Source organism: Saccopteryx leptura, chromosome 7 (assembly GCF_036850995.1).
Source record: "Saccopteryx leptura isolate mSacLep1 chromosome 7, mSacLep1_pri_phased_curated, whole genome shotgun sequence".
NCBI lineage: Eukaryota > Metazoa > Chordata > Mammalia > Chiroptera > Emballonuridae > Saccopteryx > Saccopteryx leptura.
The window spans coordinates 7,917,177-7,940,790 of record NC_089509.1 but is presented as its reverse complement, the minus strand read 5'-3'; the positions used below and the strand labels follow the sequence as shown (position 1 = coordinate 7,940,790).

General features: G+C 45.7%; 1 protein-coding gene across 2 annotated transcripts in view; it reads left to right on the top strand.

Moving 5' to 3' along the window:
• RALB (RAS like proto-oncogene B) overlaps positions 1-3,622 on the top strand; it is a 62,669-nt gene extending 59,047 nt beyond the window's left edge. For both annotated transcript variants that reach the window (XM_066344850.1, XM_066344851.1), the window contains one exon: positions 1,276-3,622. In XM_066344850.1, coding sequence (XP_066200947.1) covers positions 1,276-1,395 — 120 coding nt within the window. In that variant the 3' untranslated portion in view covers positions 1,396-3,622. The remainder of the gene's footprint in view (positions 1-1,275) is intronic.
• Positions 3,623-23,614: the final 19,992 nt, after the last annotated feature.

Below are 23,614 nucleotides of genomic sequence, written 5' to 3'. Positions count from 1 at the left end.
GTGGTCTGTGTGACTGTCCAAAGATAAAAGAAAGCTTACGCTCAGCTCCTACTTTGTCTCAGTTGTTCCCTAGGAGAAATCTCAAATGTTTCTTTTGGGGGCATATTTTGCCTGCTTGAGTATATAGTCAGTACTTTGGCACAGTTGCTGGTAGCAAAATAGAGGGCAAAACCCAAACTATTGTGACAAATAATAATTGGGATCTAAATAACACACTAGCATTCAAAATACTAGGGAAGGGGCGTGCATGGGAGGGCGGCCTGCTAGCACACTTCTCGCCCTGCCTTTCCCAGTTGCGTAGTGCACGAGCTGTCGTTTGTTTGTGACTCCCCCTGGCCCCCCATGTTCCCAAAGTGTGCTGTTGAATTATTCTGGGAACACTGTCATGCATAATAATGTTCCTACCTTTATATGGTTCTTATAAGGATTAAATAAATGACAGGTCTTTATATCATTTTCCTTTTCTGGTGGTTGGAAATGTGTAGAAAGCTACTGTCACAGTCAGTATTTGTAATGTCACAAACTGTGGTAGATTTGTGTTGTTTCATCCCTCATCATACTTACCAGAAGAAAAAGTTTTTTACCATTTTGAAATAAGCTGTTGCCCTGGCCGGTTGGCTCAGCGGTAGAGCATCAGCCTAGCGTACGGAGGACCCGGGTTTGATTCCCGGCCAGGGCACACAGGAGAAGCGCCCATTTGCTTCTCCACCCCTCCGCCGCACTTTCCTCTCTGTCTCTCTCTTCCCCTCCCGCAGCCAAGGCTCCATTGGAGCAAAGATGGCCCGGGCGCTGGGGATGGCTCTGTGGCCTCTGCCTCAGGCGCTAGAGTGGCTCTGGTCGCAACATGGCGACGCCCAGGATGGGCAGAGCATCGCCCCCTGGTGGGCAGAGCGTCGCCCCATGGTGGGCGTGCCGGGTGGATCCCGGTCGGGCCCATGCGGGAGTCTGTCTGACTGTCTCTCCCTGTTTCCAGCTTCAAAAAAATGAAAAAAAAAAAAAAAAAAAAAAAAAGAAATAAGCTGTTGAACGGTAGTAACAGTATGATGTTTCTGGCCTTGGGTTGACCAGTTATATAATATGAGCCAAGATGTATCTTTAGTGAAGTAGAACATGTTTTTAATGTTAATTATTCTTATTGGCTCTAGACTTTTTGTTTTTGGTGGCACATGGTTTATAAGAATATGTGTGGCTTTATGCTTAGTCTGTTTGCTTCATTCAGGCACTAAGTGACCTTTCTTCCATGTCCTTTTACCCCTTCCCTCCTCCTCACCCCAGGTATTCTTTGATCTGATGAGAGAAGTCAGAGCAAAGAAGATGTCAGAAAACAAGGACAAGAATGGCAAGAAAAGCAGCAAGAACAAGAAAAGTTTTAAAGAACGATGTTGCTTACTGTGAATGCCAGGATGGTGGCTGAAGCCGGTTGCCACTAAGGGCATAGGGAGGCCTATTCAGAGAAGACTAGTCTACTTCTCGATGTGTTCCCTGCTTGCCCCAACCTCATTCACATAGACTTCTTTAAATGGGGAAAATATCTGTGAGTCAGTGGCTGGCAGAAATAAGCCCTTGACCTTGCAGTGGGCCAAAGAGGTCAATACCAAACTCATAAATTCTGTCACACATGAAAAATGAAAGCTGTATTCCTTGTATTTAAGTATTGGCCACTGATAGTCTGTATTGGCTGTTTTCCTGCAGCATCCTAATTTTGGGGTAAGAGCTTCTTTTTAATTGACTAAGTGCAGATTCAAGGGTGGTATACTTTATAACTGATGCACTTTTCTAATCAGACTTTTAGAGAAATATATCTTTGACTGAATCCTCCCCTTGCCAGTCCTGTGGTTAGGCTCTTCTTCTCCACTCGTGATCAACACATTTTGTCCTGACAGCCTCTCTCTGCGTGCCGAGATGGGAGAACCTCTTCTTTCAGTGTAGCAGGAGCCCTTCTGACGACCAGGACTAGCTGACACCACGCTCTCCAGCCACGGAGCAGCCCGTGCTGACTGCTGCCTCTCCTGGAGCTGCCGAGCGACTGGCCTGGACTGGAAGATACTAGGAAGGATAAGCCATTGTTCCTTTACCTCTGAGAACTGACTGCTGTTTCTAATATATGTTTTTCTGAGACAGCCATATAGTTAGAAAAAGATTTTTGTTGGTGAAATATTGTTCATCTTTCTTCAATCTGTATTCTAAATTCAGCAAGCAGAAACTTTCCCATCAGGAAAGGAGTACTATCATAAAAACTCAGTGTTCACATTTTCCCCATTTTTCAGAAGTGATGTTTCACACATAGGTGCCAAAGTGAGTGGAGGGGGGGTGCAGGGACCTTTTGAATTTATGGTTACTGTAGAAATTGTAGAAATTATGTTCTGACTGGAAAACAGTCTTGTATAACCTCCCAAAGGATTATGGACTTTTGAATAAAAAAAAAGCAGACAAATACACTTTTTCAGATTCTAGCTTTGTTTGTATTTTATCTGTTTGTCATATGCGTGAAATGCAGCTATTAAAGGAATTGACAGTAAGTCAGTCATTATTGTTTGATGTTCTACAATATCAAATTTTATTTCATTTAATCCTTTGAACTAGACTGTTGAAAATAAAATAAGTACTAACAGTAATTTTAACTTCATCTTTTCATTGGAAAAGATGACTACTCTTCTTAAAATTTAAGAAGTTGAAATCAAATTCTGGAAACCCCTAATCGATCAATGTCACCCCATTAAAATCAATAAAAAATAAATAAGTAAATTTTAAAAATATTCTGGAAACAACCTAGTTCTCTTTATCCTTATTTGCTACCTCTTTGATATCATTTCTGGTCAAGAGTAGGTAGATTCAAATAATTGTTTCATGCTATGGAAAGTACTCCATAATTGGCATATGCTATTATATATCTAAAATTATATTTAAATAGCAATCAGAAATAGATATTCCCAACAAAATAATTTATACATACTAGATTCTTTTTCATAGAAAAATGAGGAAGCAATGTTATTTATAGTTCTGGAACATAGCTTGCAAAATGATTAGCTGTTGTGTCCATAGCCTAGTATTATTTTTCTAGGGTATCCTTTCCAGAACTATGTGAGCACCTGCTAGGTGTCAGGCCCTATTCTCAGTGCTGGGGTATGGTGTTGAATGAGACGGGCATGGTTTCTGCTCTCTTGGAGCTTGTGCTTAGTGAGGAAAGAGACGGATGAAAACATTGGGGTGTTTTGTTGAAAATAAAACTGGGTAACATGAGGGGAACTGTTTCTGGGCAGTAGAGATACCTACAGTTTGGTGGTCAACAAGCTTCTTTAAAGAGGTGATGTTTAAGCTGAGACTTCACGACTTGAAGGAGCCAGTTGGTGGGGGTGGGGAGGTTTCCTTCCAGGCTAGAGAGCAGCTGGGCCAAAGGCCCTGCAGCGTTCTGGTGTTCCAGAGAAGTCACGAAAGACCAGCATGTGGCTGGCATATGACGCAGGAAGGAAATGCCCAGCCATATATATATAATGTCCTACAGGTACCCTATCTCACTACCTGAGACACCATTAATTGTCAGGTGTCGTCATAATGTACGTACCACAAAGAAAGCGAAGCCTGCCAATTAAGTGAATCCATCCAGGTTTCAATGACATAAAAATGTGAGAAAAATGTATGTTTTAGATTAGGTGAATTATGATATATAAATTCCAGTGAAAAGACAATGTCCTACAAGTACCCTATCTCACTACCTGAGACACCATTAATTGTCAGGTGTCGTCATAATGTACGTACCACAAAGAAAGCGAAGCCTGCCAATTAAGTGAATCCATCCAGGTTACAATGACATAAAAACGTGAGAAAAATGTATGTTTTAGATTAGGTGAATTATGATATATAAATTCCAGTGAAAAGACAACTGAAATATAAAATTCACCTTTGTTGGTCTAGAAGTTACATTATAATAAAATACAGTGGATAAATATTAATAGTGGATAGGGACTAATATGTACAGTTAATGTTATGATAGTTGACTTTGGTATTTTATTTTAAAAACTCATTGAATTATTTAATCAAAATGATAAGTTCATATGCTTTAAAATTCTAATGGACTAGAAGTGCCTGTAATGGAAGCTCTTTAGTCTCGCTCTTCCTGACCCAACTCTGTTTCTCAGTCCTGTTGAACCAGCTCAGATCATTCCTTAGGTGCTCCCGTACCTCCCAATACTGTTCTCAATGCCATTATTTCTTGATTTTCATTCTCAGACATTCCTGGCACGTGATGAACTCGCTTTAGTAGATGAGGAGTTAGCTCACTGTCCCCCTCACTCCCAACCCCATTTTGACAGTCATATCACTGTCATTCCCCTCTTGGTGACAATTACACCTTTATAAAATATATCTTTAAGCTTCTATTTTTTTTTTTTTTTTACAGAGACAGAGTCATAGAGAGGGATAGATAGGGACAGACAGACAGGAACGGAGAGAGATAAGAAGCATCAATCATTAGTTTCTCGTTGCAACACCTTAGTTGTTCATTGATTGCTTTCTCATATGTGCCTTGACCGTGGGCCTTCAGCAGAGCGAGTAACCCCTTGCTCGAGCCAGCGACCTTGGGTCCAAGCTGGTGAGCTTTGCTCAAACCAGATGAGCCCGCGCCCAAGCTGGCAACCTCGGAGTCTCGAACCTGGGTCCTCTGCATCCCAGTCCGACACTCTATCCACTACGCCACCGCCTGGTCAGGCTAAGCTTCTATTTCTTAATCAAGTCTTGACAGCACCTCCTGCCTCCGCTCTGAAAAGGCAAGGGAGGACCTGCCGCTGCCGCCTGCCGTCTCTTGATCTCACCTTCCGGCTTTGGTCAGCTCTCCCTCTGTTATACCTCTTACCTTTACATCAGCGAGGATGACATGAATTTTCCATTCTGTTGCCATAAGTCAAGCTTTTCTGCTGCATCTATAGATTCATTCTAAAAGTTGAATACCAGTCAACAACAATGTGCTTATTACGACGTATGTCACTAAAACCAACGTGTTTAACGAACATAAATCACAGTCTGCGTTTACTCATTTTTACCATAGATTTAAAACAATGTTATGCATTTGTATTCATTGGATTAAATCAAATTTTTGAAAAGCTTTGCCAGTTGTAACAGCTGAAAATATATAAGGATTATTTGGTGACTTAGCCCTTAAGACGTTAACCAGTTTACCTTTTTGATTCCTGTGCTACATTCACCTTGAGAAGTATTTGATTACTATAAATAATTAAGCTTGTTTTAAGACATAAAGTTGATAAAAGCTAACTCTCCTAAGGGTTTTGGAACTTGCCATCATTCAGACACCTGGCTATTCCTCTATGCCTTGTGACCTTCCCCTAGAGGATAGACGGGATGAGTTACAAAAAGAAACTTTGCCCTGCCTCCAGCAGTGTCCTGCCGTCCTGCGTCCTGCTGGAGGCTGAGCGGACTTACCCTCAGCCCTGGCTGTGAAGTGTGCCGCCTGCTGTCTGCTTGCTGCTTCCCACTCCTGCCTGGGCAGGGCTAGGACCCCGCCCCCACACCGGGCTCCTTTGTGGCAAGTGACTCAGTGCCTCCCACAGAGAAGCCCTGTTGCCCTTTGTCATTCTTTGGAAAGGGGATACCAGTGACACAGGTTCTTTAATAGGAAACCGACTGTAAAGTTGTGACCCAGAGCCATGGGTTCCCTATCCTGTCTTTTATAAAATTTCCTAGCAATCTTTCCATCTTATGAGATAAAGGAAGTTAATACATCAAAGAGGTAAGAGACCACTCAGTCATGCCTGGAGAGCAGTTTTAAAAACAAACTGCTTTCCGAGTCCCTTGAACTGTGTATAGTGTCTGCGTTTGACTGTGAGCGTCAGCTAGCAGAGGACTTTGCAGGTACAAGGAGGACAAGAAAGACTTGCTGACTATGTGAAACTCACATCTTGTGTAAATCCAAAATTTACAATAGTTATTCTTGGGCATGGCATGCTTTATTGCTTTTATGTTGGTTGTGTGTACTGTGTGTAAGGATCAACTCCAGAGGGTAGGAAGGCTCGCTACTCTGTTCCTTGAGGACAGCCCCGGGCTCAGAGCAGTGTCCCTGAGGGTTACGTGTGGTGGGGCAGCTCGGCCCAGATCACACCAGGTCTGTTTGTTACCTGAAGATGAGTCTCTAGGGCGAGGTGAAGAGAATATTTTGGAAGCCCTGGGTTTATAGGCCTACAGTTCAGAAAACACCTAAAAGAGACCAACCTGCATTTTAATGTGACCATGCAAGATTGTTATGAACTTGACTTCTGAGCTAAAGTACGGAAGACATAATTCTGGTAGATCTTGTCTGTCTTGAAAGGAACTAAACTTTTTCTCTGTCTGTTAATCTGAAAAACAAGCATCCTCCTCCTTGTACACACAAAACCTCCCGAAACAACAACAAAATAAAAAACAACGGACAAATCAGAAAATGAACACAGACTGATTTGATCAAGTCTGAATTTCCAGTATAACAAATGTGCCCTGGGGACAGTGGTGTGCTGTGAAGTCAAAGGTTCGCAGGTAGAGAGGGTGTGGCGAGCCTGCTTGCGTCAGACGGCTTCTCTGGAGCTGCAGCCGGTTTGTTGTCCACTTGTCCTCCCGCCTCAACGCGCCTCAGCTTCTGACGCAGAGGTCTGTCTGTGCTCTGACTCACTGAAGATCAGTACCTTACACTTCTCCCCTAACCCTGCTTTTAATAGACGGTTCTTTCAAATTCTCATGTTGCAAAATAATAGTGACTCTTTGGGAGAAGGCTTTGCTAAAGATAAGATTTTAAAATGTGCCTTTTAACAAATACATACTGTGATGTACCTGTTGCCTGTACAGTGGCACCTTGAGATACGAACAGACCAACATACGATTTTTTTTTTAAGATACGCGCTGCAACTCGGTCTGTATTTTTGTTCGAGATTCGAGTGAAATTCCGAGATATGAGTCGTGATTCGGGAAGCTGCCACTTCAGCACTTTTTAATGACACTTGTTTGTCACATTTCCGTAGCATTTTAAAGACAGGCAAAAGCAAACCTCTTTGGATAGATTTTTATTTAAAAGTCCTGCAAGTGAAAGTGCTGAAAGTGCAGCCAAAAAGGCAAAAACAGGTGATGATTAAATGAAAAATACATAATATTAAGCTTAGGTTAAGTTTAAAGTTAAGAAAGTACATTTTTTTACAATTAAATTTTTGTGGTTTCATTTTAAGTAAAGAAAGTGCAGTTTTAGTTTACGTGTTTACAGTGCCTGCATCCCTTCCTCCCTCCCTCCTCCTGTGCCATTTACCTCCATTAGCCACACTCGTCTGTCTCCAAGGTAAGAACACAGTACTAAATAACACTTTTTTCTTTTATTTCATATATTTTGTTATGCATTGGTAAAGTATACATGAGTGTTTCTTAATTAAAAATGTGTTTTCATAATTTAGGATGGTTTGGGGATGTTTCACAGGGCTGGGACAGATTAAATCTATTTCAGTTATTTTATTTATTTATTTTTTAGAGACAGAGGGAGAGAGAGAGAGAATTAGACAGGAACGGAGAGATGAGAAGCATCAATCATTAGTTTTTCATTGTGCGTTGCAACACCTTAGTTGTTCATTGATTGCTTTCTCATATGTGCCTTGACCGCAGGCCTTCAGCAAACCGAGTAACCCCTTGCTCGAGCCAGTGACCTTGGGCTCAAGCTGGTGAGCTTTTTGCTCAAACCAGATGAGCCCGTGGGGTCTTCAACCTGGGTCTTCCGCATCCTAGTCCGACGCTCTATCCACTGCGCCACCGCCTGGTCAGGCATCAATTTTAAATGGGAGAAATTTGTTTGATATACGAGTTGACTGACTTACGAGCTTGGTTACAGAACGAATTAAACTTGTATCTCAAGGTACCACTGTATTTACATTATCTGCAATATTCATTCTAAGAGCATTTTTTTAATTGAAATTTTCAGACTTTAAAAACATGTATAAAATATATTTTACTTGGTGTTACCCTAGATGGGTATTGTCACCAAAAATAAAGAAATATATTTAATGTTTACTATGCAATTCTGTGGCCTTTTATTTTGTTGCAATTGCCAGAATCCATTTGTAAGTGTTCTTTCTAGACAGTAGAGTCTCTGAATTTGCTGTACTTTCCGCACTGAAAATGCTCTTCCACAGACCAACAAAGCAAGCGAGGACCACTAGAGGTCATTCTTCTGCCTCTGTCAGTGCACTCCAAGTTCTCCCAGATATGCTTCTCATATCCAGAGGCTTCTAACTGTCCACTAGGCGGGACAGCCCAACCACCAATGTGCGTGGGGTGACTGGGGCTGTCAGGGAGGACTGGACTCTCCTCCCGAAAGGAAGATGTGAGCCCAGCAAACTGGGCAGGCTAAGAGCAGCCAGCTAGAGCTCTGTAGAGGTAAGATCTGTCAGCTATTAGTAACAGTCACTCCCTCTGGTTAAGTAGGTACTTTGGATTTTGTTTAGTGACTGAAATTTACTTTTTTGGATGTTCTTTAAGCTTCTCATGTTTCATCTCCTCAAAGTTGGAAACAGCATACCTTTTTGTACTGCAGCACTCCTGCCCACTGGGAACCACCTGTGTCCTGTGGAAGAAACCTACGTAAGACACAAACTTATGTCAAGAGGAAGAGGGGAGGCCTGCCAACGGAGGCAAAGAAGACCCCTGAATTTTCTTCTTCCTTAGCTTGTATTGATCAGAAGCAGAACAGAGGTAACAGGATTACAAGGGAGGGAATCCAGGTGGTTAGGGGAAAAATGACAATGGCCATTTTGCTGACATGGAGAAAGGGCCAATTTGGGTCAGTACTTCTTTTTCTTTTGCTAATTAACAAGCACAAAGGAAGGGGCAATCTAGAATCTCTAGGCTAATTTTCTAAGGTCCCTTCACATGCATTCCTTTGTGTCTGCACAAAGGCCACTCACTCTCACTCCCACAGCTTCTTGGTGTTTGCATCCAAGAGACGTTCACTTAGGGCTTTTAACTAAGTTCTCCAATGCAAGTCATAGAGGGTTCAAGGTTAGATGGGTGATTCCCTACATTTATCAGTGTTAACAAATAATCAACAAGTTAAACGTAAAGATCTAGATTCTACTGAACATTCATACATAGGGCAGTATCCAAGCTAGTGAGTAGAGAGGTTCTCTGAGGAATTGTACCAGATGGAAGGTTTTTTTTTTTTCATTATTAAGATTTATTTATTAAAGGCAAATTACCAATAGCCAACTCTAGTTAGATATCTAGAAACAATCTAGATTTAAATTATATTTTAGCTACTTATTATAGAGTGAACCCAGTCAATCCTCTGATCTCTTTCTGTCTTATTTTACTTTTACAAAGGGTGGCACGATACTTTACACCTGGGGTTGTTGTTAAACTTAACACATCATCTGTGATGAAACACTTCACAGAAGGTAAATGGTAAATATAATTTCCCTTTTTACTGATTTCCTACTTTTCCAAGTCAAGAAAACATTTTGTAAATCACAACCTTTTATTCAGGACACTCAGTTCTCATAGATAATTATTATGTTTTCATATTTAATTGTTCTTAATCTTAAAAGTTGCTAGAAACATGACTATAACAATACTAAAGCATAAACTGGTAGTCTTATTGAAAATAAATTAAATTTAAAGCCTAACTTTTCTATCTAATCTGTTTCTTCTAGAAATGATAACCTAAATCTATTTTCTCTTCATGACTGAGACTTCTTCTTTCCAATTTTCCAGGAATCTGTTACAAATTAATTTGTGATTCCACTGCCTTGGCCTCCGGGCACTCTTTCTGCCTATAATGGAAGGTGTAGATATGCTCTCCTGCTCCCTTGTAGATGTCTACAAAATGGAGAATATTAGCAACACCTATGTCTTTTCCTCTGATTTTTTTAATTAAAAAGAAATTCAATTTACAGCCCTTATGACTCAGCTCTTCTTTTCCCTGAGTGCAAACACATACTCATAAGAGAGGGAAACTAACCATGATGTCTGTCTTCATAATAAGACCCCTCCTCTTTTTAACCTAACCTTTTTCTACCAGATTCCCCTCTAAAGTAATCAAATTAAACATTTTAAAATGCATTTCTACTTATCCCAAATGGAAGGTTTTTATAGGCAAAAACTGGGTGGGGCAAGAAAGTTACTAGCGGAAGAAATGGAAGGACTGTTTCAGGCAGGGTCCCCTTTCTTTGGGGGAAGGGCAGCAAGGTTCTTACCTGGCAGATAACTTCAGTGGTGCTGATGTGGAATGCCAGACTGATTGGTTTGAAGCTCTGCTCCTGGAAGAGGCTGAAACTGTACTTAGGTTCGATATTACATTTTGGTGGTGCCTAACAAAGGTGACTACATTTTGGGTTTGTTCTTTTTAAAATCAATGGGGTGACATTGAACAATAAGACTATATAGGTTTCAGGTGAACATCTCTATAGCACTTGAATTGTTGATTGCTTTGTGTGCCCTTCACCCAAAGACAGATCATTTTTCCATCACTGTGTATTTGTTCCTCTTTACTCCCCTGTCCCTGCCCTCCTCCCCCTTGGTAACCACTTCACTTTTATCTAGATCCATGAGTCTCAGTTTTATATCCCATCTATGTGTGAAATCATACAGTTCTTAGCTTTTTCTGATTTACTTATTTCACTTAGTATAACAAGGTCCATCCATGGGTCTGTTCTTTTTAATACATACATTAAATCTAATTTTCCAGCACTTATATTAAGTCTCATTTTCAGTCTGAAGCTATAGAATGTTTTGACATATATAATAGCTGTAAGGCCAGGAGCCGCCATCGTGGCCATTCACATGCAGGTTCCCATTGGATTCGGGCAGACGATAAAGAAATGGCGGAGTCAGAGGATGGGGGGCCATCCTATTTATTGGTGTCTCACCAAGACAGGCAAACCACAAAAGAAGACAAGGGAAAAGCAGAAAACCAGCTCTTCCCATGAAGGGCAAGGGATCAGGGAAGCCCCTGCAATCGTGATAGCAGGAACTGTGTGTCCAAGCTCCCGGTCTGTCCCACTTTATAGTGTAGAAAACCAAAATCCCTTAATCCAATATACAAACAAGGAAGTCTCCGATACAAAGTCACTTATCCAAGGCATAATTGGATTCCTCATGAGAGTGCACCACCCAGATAATACAATCAGTCAAGGGTGTGGGGAAAAGCTTAGTCCCAAAACCAAACCTCAGGCTACAACGACCTGGCCTGCTTACAGCCTGTCCCCCACACCCAATATAAGTCACAAGCGAGCAAACATATATATCATGTTTACAAACTTATTTGACCAACAATAGCCAATAGCTTGATAAAAATAATGACTACATTACATATGAGCTGCCTAATTTAAAAGGAAATATCCCTTTATGTTTGGTGTTTCGATTTTCTCATCTGGCAAATGAGGGAGGCAGTAAGTCATTTTGAAGTGTTGGTCAAATAAGTTTTTAAATATGATACATATCTTTGCTCGCTTATACTTTGTATTGGGTGTGGGGGACAGGCTGTTAGCAGGCCGGGTCGTTATAGCCTAAGGCTTAGTTTTAAGACTAAGTTTTCCCTACATCCTTGACTGATTGCATGATGTGGGTGGTGCACTCTCATGAGGAATCCCATTATGCCTCAGATAAGTGACTTTGTATCAGAGACTTCCTTATTTGTATATTGGATTAAAGGTTTTGATTTCTACACTATAAAGTGGGGTAGACCAGGAGTTTGCTCTCTCTCGGTTCCTGAGATTAGCATTAGAGAGAAGAGAAGCAGCCGAGATGGTAGAGTTCTGAAGGAGAAGTCAGTTTGTGCAGAGTCTGTGCAGAGAGAAGGAGATGGGGAACAGAGGTGAATAAGGCTGGTGAGGTACAAACCTTTGATTCTAGGAAACTTGGATAAGTCAGTGACTTTGGGAGCCCTGAATAGAAAGGGAAGTGTTTTCCCACTGTGTGTATTACTTGTCCGCCGGGTGCAAGCTAGGATTAAAGCTAATGGCCCACCAGTTCTTGGCTCCATTGTCTCATTACTGTCTGTCCAAATCAAATGCGAACCTGCATTGGCCAGGCAGCTGTGATAGTGGCCATGGCTACTGGCCATACATTTGGTGTAGTCTGTGGCAGGATTCGATACAGATTGGCATTGAGCCACCACCACCTTTGAGCAGTGAGATAGAGGACTGGCTGCTGTTATGATTCTCCATGGCTGTCCTTTTGGGGGCCATAGGCTGGCTGACTTTTACAGCCATGTGTGAGAAAATCGAGAGCTCTGTGGAAGAGGCTGCCCAGAACTTGCAAACTGAGCAGTAAAAGGAGCTGGAGCAAAGGTTGGAGAAAGAGATGCTGACCATGGAGCTGGAGCAAGCACCGGAGGAGGCCAACCAGGTTCGTGAGATTTGCCTAGAAATGGAGGAGCTGCTGGAAAAGAAATCACAGGTTCATGAGTTGGAGATTGCCCTGGATGTTATGAAGAGCCAGCAGCAGTAGGAGGCTGGGGCTGAGGCCGGGTGTAAAGCCAGTAGCTGCGGCCACTATCACAGCCGCCTGGTCCATGCAGGTTCGCATTAGATTCAGACAGACGGTAATGAAAAACAGAACCAAGAACTGATGGGCCATCATCTTTAATCCTAGCTTATGCCCAGCGGACAAGTAAAAACACACTGGGCTCCAAAACCCACTCATTCATTGCTCACAAAGCTACTGACTTGTCCAAGTTTCCTAGGATCAAAGGTTTCTACCTCACCAGCCTTATTCACCTCTGTTCCCCATCTCCTTCTCTCTGCACATACTCTGCACAAACTGGCTTCTCCTTCAGCACTCCACCATCTTGGCTCCCTCTCCTCTCCTCCACGTGACCTTTCTCTGCTCTTCTTTCTCTGTTCTCACCTCTAATGCTAATCTCAGGAACCGAGAGAACAAGCTCCTGGTCTTCCCCACTTTATAGTGTAGAAAATTAAAACTTTTAATCCAATACAAACAAGGAAGCCTCTGATACAAAGTCACTTGTCTGAGGCATAATGGGATTCCTCATGAGAGTGCTCTACCCCACATCATGCAATCAGTTCAGGGTGTGGGGAAAAGCTTAGTCTTAAAACTAAGCCTTAGGCTATAACCACCCTGCTGGCTTACAGCCTGTCCCCCACACACAGTGCAAACTATAAGCAAGCAAACATATATCGTATTTAAAAACTTATTTGACCAACACGGGCTGAGGCTGGGCTCAGGGCTTCAAGGACGGCAACAAGAGCTGATGTTTTCAGTTCCTCTATGGAGGATGAGGAGAATCAAGCTGGAGTTGCAATCTGCAGTCTCTAGAGGTAAGAGCCCAGCAGCAAGGAGTACCTGCTATGCCTCTGGTACATCTGCGATGTTGGGACATAGCAGTGAATGCCATCATGCTCTCCAGAGCAGAGATGGAAATGCTAACTGCCATTGCCATGTGCTCCTCTTTGGGACAGTGTAATACATGCCAGGACGGCAGGGTTGAGGGGGGTGGCTGAAGCCCCATGTGTGTGGACTGATTTCCTAGACCAGCGGTTCTCAACCTGTGGGTCACGACCCCGGCGGGGGTCGAACGACCAAAACACAGGGGTTGCCTAAAGCCATCAGAAAATACATATTTATTATACAATACATTTTTAAATAAAATATGTATTTCCAATATGTATTTTCCATCAGAAAATACATATTTATTATACAATACATTTTTAAATAAAATATGTATTTCCAATGGATTTAGGCGACCCCCGTGTTTTGGTCGTTCGACCCCCCGCCGGGGTCGCGACCCACAGGTTGAGAACCGCTGTCCTAGACTATGACCAGAGTGGGCACTGGCTCCTTTGTTGGATGGACTTACGAATTTTGGACAATGTGAAATACCCTGATGGGGGTGGGGTGGCTTTGATGGAGATCGTTGCCCTGCCCCGGAAAGCTTTTTTCATGGCTAGAAAGAAGGCTGAGGACATTTTGCACTTTTGGCAAAGTGCTCAGAGACTGGTGAAGTATATCTTTGTAATTGTTGAAATTATATGATTTATCATGTTGTTGTAATTTGTGTAGCTTATGCTTCATTTCCTTATGCAGGAATACCTGTGCTTTAGATTGTGAAGCTAGCAAAACGGGTGGAATGTTGGTCAAAATTTTTTTTTTTTTTTTACAGAGGCAGAGATAGACAGGGACAGACAGACAGGAATGGAGAGAGATGAGAAGCATCAATCATTAGTTTCTCGTTGTGCATTGCAACTTCTTAGTTGTTCATTGATTGCTTTCTCATATGTGCCTTGACCGTGGGACTTCAGCAGACCGAGTAACCCCTTGCTGGAGCCAGTTACCTTGGGTCCAAGCCGGTGAGCTTTTTGCTCAAACCAGATGAGCCCACGCTCAAGCTGGAGACCTTGGGGTTTTGAGCCTGGATCCTTCCGCATCCCAGTCCGACGCTCTATCCACTGCACCACCGCCTGGTCAGGCTCAAATAAGTTTTTAAACATGATATATATGTTTGCTTGCTTATAGTTTGCATTGGGTGTGGGAGACAGGCTGTAAGCAGACAGGGCCATTACAGCCTAAGTCTTAGTTTTAAGACTAAGCTATTCCCCACACTCTTGACTAATTGCATGATGTGGGGTGGTGCACTCTCATGAAGAATCCCATTATGCCTCAGATAAGTGACTTTGTATCAGAGACTTCCTTGTTTGTATATTGGATTAAAGGTTTTGATTTTCTACACTATACAGTGGGGCAGACCAGGAGCTTGCTCTCTCGGTTCCTGAGATTAGCATTAGAGCAGAGAGCAGGTTGGAGAGCAGAGTAAGGCCACGTGGAGGAGAGGAGAGGCAGCCAAGATGGTGGAGTGCTGAAAGAGAAACCAGTTAGTGCAGAGTTTGTGTAGAGAGAAGGAGATGGGGAACAAAGGAGAATGAAGCTAGTGAGCTAGAAACCTTTGATTCTAGAAAACTCGGATAAGTCAGTAGCTTTGTGAGTGCTGAATGAGTGGGTTTTAGAGCCCAGTGTGTGTTTTTACTTGCCTGCCAAGTGCAAGCTAGGATTATAGATGATGGCCCACCAGTTTTTGGCTTCGTTGCTTCATTACCATTTGTCCGAATCCAATGCAAACCCGCTTGGGCCAGGCAGCTGTGATAGATGCCGTGGCAACTGGCTTTACATTTGGAGTAGTCGGCAGGATTCAGAAATCGGTATGGGGCCGCTACCTTGACGGGTGGGGTAGAGTACTGGTTGCTGCTCTGGCTCCCCATGGCTGTTCTTTTAGGGGCCATTGGCTGTGTTTTTTACTCAAGAGGAAACCAGGAGTTCTGTGTGAGAAACTGCCCAAGGTCAAAAGCTTTAGTATGAATTGCAAATTGAACGGCAGAAAAGGCTGGAATTGGAGCAAGCACTGGAGAAGGAATTATGGGTTCGCGAGTTGCAGTTTGCCCTGGAAGCTGAATGTTTGCATCGGCAGTTGTTGGAGAAACAACTGCGGATTCAAGAGCTCGAGTCTCAGCTTCTGGCCAAAAGCCAGCAGCCACAGGAGCCTAAATGGTCACCAAAGGAGCAGCAGCATCCGTGCGAGTGGATTGGCTTTGAGTCAGCGGGAGCAGGCGCTTGCAGCTCCTCTTCTGAGGATGAGAAGGCTCAGGCTGAAGCTGCCATACACACACTGAGAGCCTGACCAATGGTCGCCAAGAATGTAAAAACCCAGTGACAAAGAGTCCCTCAGGGGCAGCCACAGCCTCCTGCCCAGGTAATGGAACACTCTGTGGTCCGGCCCTATACCCAGGCAGAGCTGATGGAGTTGGGGGCACAATTTAGGCAGAAACCTACTGAATCCCTGGTAGCCTGATTACTACGACTATGGGACATAGGGGTGGATGGCATCATGCTCTCCGGAGCTGAGATGGAAATGCTGACTGCCATTGCCATGTGCTCCTCTTTGGGACAGTGTAATACCTGCCAGGACGGCAAGGATGAGTGGGGAGGCCGAGGCCCCATGTGTGTGGACTGATTTCCTGGACTGCAACCGAGTAAGCACTGGCTCCTTTGTTGGATGGACTTACGGATTTTGGACAATGTGAAATACCCTGATGGGGGTGGGGGAGTGGCTTTGCTGGAAGCACTCCCCTGCCCCAGGAAGCTTTTCCCATGGCTAGAAAGAAGGCTGAGGACATTTTGTGCTTTTGGCAAAGTGCTCAGAGACTGGTGAAGTGTACCTTTGTAATTGTTGAAATTGTATGATTTGTCTTGTTGTTGTAATTTGTGTAATGTGCCTAATTTCCTTGCACAGGGATGCTGGTGGTGTAGATTGTGGGTAGTAAAGTGAGCATAGGGGTGGATTGTTGGGCAGATAGAATATATTATGCTCACTTTGTTAAAGATGGCGCTGCCCACGTGGAAACCTGTCACCCAGGTGATATTAATGTGTGTTGGGGGTGGGCTGTGGGCAGGCAGGATCTTTGTAGCCTGGGGCTTGGTTTTAGGACTAAGCCTTTCCCACCCTTTTTTGATGTGGGGTGGTGCAATCCCATCATGCCTCAGATAAGTGACTTACTTTGTATTAGAGACTTCTCTATTTTGTATATTGGATTAAAGGTTTTTGGTTTCTGCACTATAAAGTGGGGCAGACCGGAAGCTTGCTCTCTTAGTTCCTGAGATTAGCATTAGAGCAGAGAGCAGGTTGGAGAGCAGAGTAAGGCCACGTGGAGGAGAGAAGAGGCAGCCAAGATGGTGGAGTGCTGAAAGAGAACCAGTTAGTGCAGAGTTTGTGTAGAGAGAAGGAGATGGGGAACAAAGGAGAATGAAGCTAGTGAGCTAGAAACCTTTGATTCTAGAAAACTCGGATAAGTCAGTAGCTTTGTGAGTGCTGAATGAGTGGGTTTTGGAGCCCAGTGTGTGTTTTTACTTGCCTGCCAGGTGCAAGCTAGGATTATGGCCCACCAGTATTTGTCTTTGTTGTTTCATTACCATTTGTCCAAATCCAATGTGAACCTGCTTGGGCCAGGCAGCTGTAATAGATGCCGTGGCAACTGGCTTTACAGTGGGCTAGGCAACTGTGACGGCGTCCGTGGCTACTGGCTTTACAGTGGGCCAGGCAGCTGTGATGGTGTCCGTGGCTACTGGCTTTACAGTGGGCCAGGCAGCTGTGATGGTGTCCGTGGCTACTGGCTTTACAGTGGGCCAGGCAACTGTGACGGTGTCCGTGGCTACTGGCTTTACAGTGGGCCAGGCAGCTGTGATGGTGTCCGTGGCTACTGGCTTTACAGTGGGCCAGGCAGCTGTGATGGTGTCCGTGGCTACTGGCTTTACAGTGGGCCAGGCAGCTGTGATGGTGTCCGTGGCTACTGGCTTTACAATGGGCCAGGCAGCTGTGATGGTGTCCGTGGCTACTGGCTTTACAGTGGGCCAGGCAGCTGTGATGGTGTCCGTGGCTACTGGCTTTACAGTGGGCCAGGCAGCTGTGACGGTGTCCGTGGCTACTGGCTTTTCACAAAGGCTCTGAGTTTCCAGGCTGCCCCTCTCCCAGGCTTGTGGTGATGATGAAAGAGCTCAAGCCCGTGAGGGCTGGCTTCCAGGTGTGAGCCCAGGCCGAACTAACATCACACACGCTTTCATTGTGAGGTGGTAGCTCTTCAGCGACTTCTCTGATATTCCAGACTTACTGTTTATACTGCTTCAATTTGTACTTGCCTTTTCAGAAACCTAATCCCTAAAATGAGGTTCAAATATAACTTACTAAACCCTGGAACAGAAGCCCAGCTAGATTATTAAACCTGTCATATAACAAATTTTAGGTCTTTGCACTCTGACCACACTTTAGGTGGAATGTATGCACACATCTCCTCTTTTCCACTGTGTCTTTGACTTGTTACTGTTTCAGCCAAACTCTAGTGGGTACTTTTTACTCAAGGGCCAGTCGACACTGGCCTGAATGTTCTAGTCAATTGGGATAGTATTCCTCAAAAAATACTGCACAAAATATTGCATTTTACTTTTGACCTCCTGCAGACAGAAACCCCAGAGCGCTCTGCGGACAGAGCCATCACCCCCACCCCCCCCACCGGCTCACTCACTCACCGTGCCTTGGTCCTGGGCATGCAGCTTTCTAAACATTGGCCGTCTTGATTACCACATACTCATGCCCCTTGCCATGATTTATTTTTTAAAGTTACCTGAGAAGTAAATTTGATTGAAGAGAATATCTTTTAGGAAGGCATCAGAGAGCGTAAGTTTGAAAAGTGACCTATCTTGTACTATTTGTGTCTTATATCCTCCTCTTGTGTTTACTGGTCTGTTTTCTGATGATAAATTATAAAATAATGCTGTATGTTTTTTTAGAATGTTTTATCTTTTCAGAATACTTTCCCATTTGTTGGCTTGTGGGATCCTCCCAGCAGCCCTGCATGACAGGTGGAGTCATTGTCAGCAGCACTTATTGGCATGTGGGTACCTGGGCACAGTGACCCACAGAGCCACACAGTGCAGTTAGTGGTGGGGCTAGAACTGCACAGGCCTCTGGGGTTCCAGTAATGCTCATGCCAGGAGAAGGCTAGTGGCAAACCAGGCCCCATGGGCAGGTGAGGGTCTACAAGGGCTTCTCTACCTCTCCCTCCCATGTCTCCTCAGATAAAGTGAGAGATGGATTTCTTTCTGACCACATTGGGGGGGGGGCTTCCTCCAGTATAGTCCCCCCCTCCCGTTTATATTTATGAGCACAGAAGACTGGCATTTACTAAGTCCTGAGTGGCACCAAGGCCCACACTGCCCCTTTCTGTAAACAGTTACCTCCACCTAGTGGCCACAGGGAAGTTCTCTTTTCCCTGAGAGAACTGCAGGGCTGGTCTTCCCCGCTTTTAGTGGAGGGCAGCATCTGATAACGATGTAAACTGATTCCCTGAGGACAGCGCTTGCCTAAATCACTCCCTTGAAAAAGGTCCAAATGCAGTTGTTTAGTTTAATGACCTGCATTATTACAGGTTGGCATTTTGTGCGTGTGCCAAGGAAGAGGGTGAACAATACACAAACTTTTCAGGGAAATGTTTCTTTAGAGAGTAGAACAGACAACATAAGCTCCACTGTTTGTGAGGGCCGTGGTTTCAGTCACATTTTTAGGGCATTAATCAATTTGTATTGTGATTTGTAGGAGGCTCTTCCCACACTGAGTTTTGTTTGCTGAGAGATTTGGAAAGTAGAGGGGATTGGAAGCCCTTCACCAGAATCTAAGCCCACTCCTCCATCCTGCGACACTGTCACACAGGACTGTCGCACAGCTGGGGCGGGGCAAGCCTGCCTTGGAAAGGCGTCGCGCTCTGTGGCCCTTTCCCCCAGAGCACCAGACCGTGAGTTGAAGGAGCTTTGCTGCTGTGTCCACAGCAGCCCAGCTCAGTAGCTGCGGCGGGTCCTTTCGGCCATGATCAAATGCGAAGGCCTCTACTTCAAGGACTGCTTCACTTAGACCAAACAAGCTGACCTCAGGTCTGAGGCCACTGGTGGATGGACGCATCCTGCTGTGTGCGGGCAGGCCAAGGAGGTTCCGTGAGCTGGACCCTGCGGTGCTTGCTGTGCATTCTGCTCGGACGGCGGGGAGGTCACGGCAAACCATCCTGAGTTACGGACACTTGGTCCCTGTACAATATTAGAGCCACATAGGCATGACTTATAGGTACAATATGGGAAGCTGTCCCTGCAAGCCGCAGGGAGTTTGCCCGGGAAGGTGGGCTTACCCTGCAGACCCTGCTGTTCAGCCTTGTCTTTGGTAGTTCAGGACTTAGCAGGCAGAAGCATTTTCCAAACATACAACGAAGTTGTGACCATATGCTGCTTTAAATTTCAAAGCAGACTTTTAATAGCAGTCTCCTGTTACCTAGCTAAAAGTAGCTGTGTGCTTCTTGCCATATCCTTTCACACCTCTTCTCCCTTGCTCCCGGACCACTCCTGTGCATCCTAAATGAGAGATCCTCGCTGGGTTTGTGCATCGAAAGACATCTTTCGGCTAATCCTGTTCACTAGGCACTTCTGTCGGCCGATCGCCTGCTCTGCCCTGCTCCCTCCTTGGCCCTCCTCCTTCCCCACCTGTGTGCATGGTTCCCTGGACCCGCTCCAGAACACTTTCTTTCATCCCTTGATTGGGGTTTTATTTTTAAAAAGAAAGACAAGCATATTTTTAAGAGCCACAACCAGATGTAGCAAGATCTTCTGAGGCAACGTGGAGGTGATAAAGCAGCCGGCCGGCTAACCCTATGAAGGCCCGGGGCCGGTGCCAGCGCTCCTCGCCTGGCAGAGCACCTTTGTTGTGGTGGAGGCCAACACCCCGGGCAGTGTTTTCCTAACTTTTTCTGTTCTTAAACAACTGATCCAAGTCTGCACCTTGCCTCATCCCCACACCTTTTTCTGTCTGTCCAGAACCTTCTTCATGCCTCATGCTTCTTGGTCACTCTCTCTTCCTGGTGTTCTCCGTTGTCAGCACCCACTTCCTGCCCCCATCACGATCACGCGTGTGCAGGGCAGAGTGCAGCTTGTTTCTTTATCACTGTGCCGTTCCTCTGAGCCCTGACCTCTGGCCCAGCGACGAGAACAGTGCTCAGCGCTCAGCTCAGCGTTCTTTCCAGTGTCTGCCTTGAACAAAGCATGAGACGGTGTCATCTCTCATCCTTGTGACAACCGGCTAGGAGGCTGGGAGAGATGTAGCTTAACCCCACAGCTGGGAGAGATGTAGCTTAACCCCACAGCTGGGAGAGATGTAGCTTAACCCCACAGCTCTGTAAATGTGTGGGAAGCACCCCTGTGAGCTGGGCGCCATGCTGAGTGCTGGCGGTGCCGGGAGGACTGCCACTCATTCCTGTCCTCGGGTGTCGACTGGCCGTGCAGGCCTACGGCTCTTCCTCTCCTGCACTTTGGGCATGGGTGCTGGGACTTACTTCCATCAGCAGCTCTCACTTTGTCTCCTTTCCTCTGTTTTACATCAGATGTATCTTTCTTCTCTACTGCTAACACCCCTCCCACTTCCCATCATGAGCTTTGGAGCCTCTTATATGGCCAGGCTGCCTGGCAGGTGACCACTTCCACTGAGGGTGAAGGGCTCCTCCCAGCCCCGTCACCAAGGTCTCTTTCCCATTGACCCTAACAAGGGAGTTGACGGTTTCTCTCCTTCATCAGTGCGGTTAAAGCTTACCATCCCGATGCCCCCTGGTAAATACAATAAAAGTAATGACCATTTACCAAATACCTACTAAGTGCCAATCACCTGCAAAGCATCACCCATTTACTTCTTGCACAATCTCTGTGAAGTCAGCAGATGAGACGTTGAAGCTCATGCTGTTAAGGGGTTTGCCCAAGGAAAGGCACAGGCATGGGATTCGAATCCAGATCTTCTGAGTCTGAGCACAGTCCTTTCTGATGTCCTACCTATAATGTACAGCCTGTCTTCTGGGGCTCCGCAGCTAAACCCCCGGGGAGCAGAAAATGAGACTGCCAGGCAGACGACTCCATCAGGTGAGAGGGTATGCGGTGGTGGTAGAAAGAGGTGGAGAAGGAACTGCAGTGTAAGAAGCAGTTTTTAGGCTCACCTAGGGGGTCAGCTGCAGGGGTCCAATCCAGGGACAAGGGTCATGACCAGCAGAGAGCTGGGTTGGGAGGGACGGGGGAGGCATACGGCTCCTTGGCCTCCTCCTGCCATCTCTCTGACCTCTTGCCCGGTAACTAGGCCTGAAAGGCATGGGCTCCATGCCAAGCCCCAGTCTTGGCACATACCCTCCGCTTTGCCCTGGAGGAACTTATTATTACATTGTGCTTGAAAGTAGGCTGAGAAATCAGTGTGAAGATGGGAAACTTTGTTTTCAAATATAATGGGAGGGGTGTGTGGAAACAGAACTGGCAAAACAAAACAAAGGCTGATTGATTTTCTGTTTCTCATGGAAGTGGAGATGGGGTGGAAGCAGGTGTGAGGTAGCCTGGAGGGTGGGGCGTTGGCTCCCCAAGGGGGCAGGAGCCCGTCTCAGGAGCCAGCTCCAGTGTGAACATGGGCGGTGCGCATCTCTCAGGCCCAGCCCGTCCCTCTGGGTGACTTCTCCCCTCCCTCTGGCGGTTGGGGACATGGGGTCCCTGTCCTTTGGAACCCCTTGAGGCTGAAATCCGTCTACTCTTGTCTTCATACTCGTGTGAGGAGAGGGTGCAGTTGGAATGGACAGGAGAGGGAGTCAGACAGATGAGAACGAAGGCTTGGACGTGGCTGGTTCTCCAAGTCGCTGTGTGTTTGGTCTCACTCAGATGATGACCGGTAGCCCCGCACTTTATTGCTTTACACACAACATCCTCTCGTTGGATCCTGGCTACTCTTTCCAATGAACAGATGATGAAGACGAGCCATAGAAAAGTTAAGTAAATTGCCTCATCACAGAGATGGGGAGTGGCAGAGCCAGGCTGGGGGCTGGCAACCACGTGGCCCAGCTGGACCCACCTTCTCCGTCGCAGGCCCTCCGAGTGGCACAGTGCCTGGCTTCCTCTGGGTGCTCAGTGAATGCCTGCCAGCTTTGGCAGTGCCAGCAGGACCAGAAGCGTCTCCTGTAGTCTTTACTGATCATAATGAAATAGGGGCATTTGTATTTCAGGTCGATGTGACTGCTTCGAGCAGGTCCATGGAGTTCAAAGCCATCAGGGTAGTTAGCAGCTTCCTGCACACCTCCAGCTTGCCATTTACAGCCTCATTAGATCCCCTGGGCCTGCCAAAACTCGGGCTGCCTGAGTGCAACTTTGACCCAACCTCCCCAGTTTTCCCTTCAAAGGCCTTTGCTTGGGCTGTAGGAATGGAGGGTGGTGGCTGCTTTTGGCTGGACTCTGCCGACCACCATCAGAGAGAGCTGAGCAATGGCAGGAGGGGAGGCTCTGGGAGTGCCTCCAGGACCCCATCTTCTCTGTCCCAGGGTAAGGGTGCCTGCATCAAAAGGCGTCAGTGCTAGAGCCCACCACTCCTTGCCCCTTGCTGAGTGGTAGCCATTAACTCCAGGTACTAAAGGAGAAGGCTGAGGCTTTGGGGCCAATCGGGAATGAATAGGCTTCTGTTCTCTAACCTGACCACATGTGTTGGAAGCAAATAGACACCTCGCTCTCCTCCTGTAAACACGCCTTGTGCAGGCACACACTTGTCTGCTCACCTCTTTCTCACATGGGAGAGGTGCCCTTCTCATGCCCTGGCATCACTGCTCTCTGCGGCTCAAAGGACACTGAGACCTTGACCCAGCCATATTTCTTCCAGCAGGATGAAACGAGCCATCAGCAGGGCCTGAGCCTTTACCTGAGCCTGGCAAGGGCCCTGGGAAGGCAGGTCACCCTGAGCAACACCCAGACACAGTCTAGCACTCATTTCCAGATGCTTCTGGCCTCAGTGGTTTTAACCCTCTCTCCCCACCCCTTTCTCCCCATAGTTAGAGATTTTGCAAGATCCCCACGCACATGTGCCTGGACCCAGCTCTCCTTGGGGGTTGAGACCTCCCAGTCTGTTTCTTTTGCTCCTTTTAATGCTGTTTGGTTTTTTTTTTTTTTTTTTTTTTTTTTTTTTTTTTTTGTGTGTGTGTGTGTGTGTATTTTTCTGAAGCCGGAAACAGGGAGAGACAGTCAGACAGACTCCCGCATGCGCCCGACCGGGATCCACCCGGCA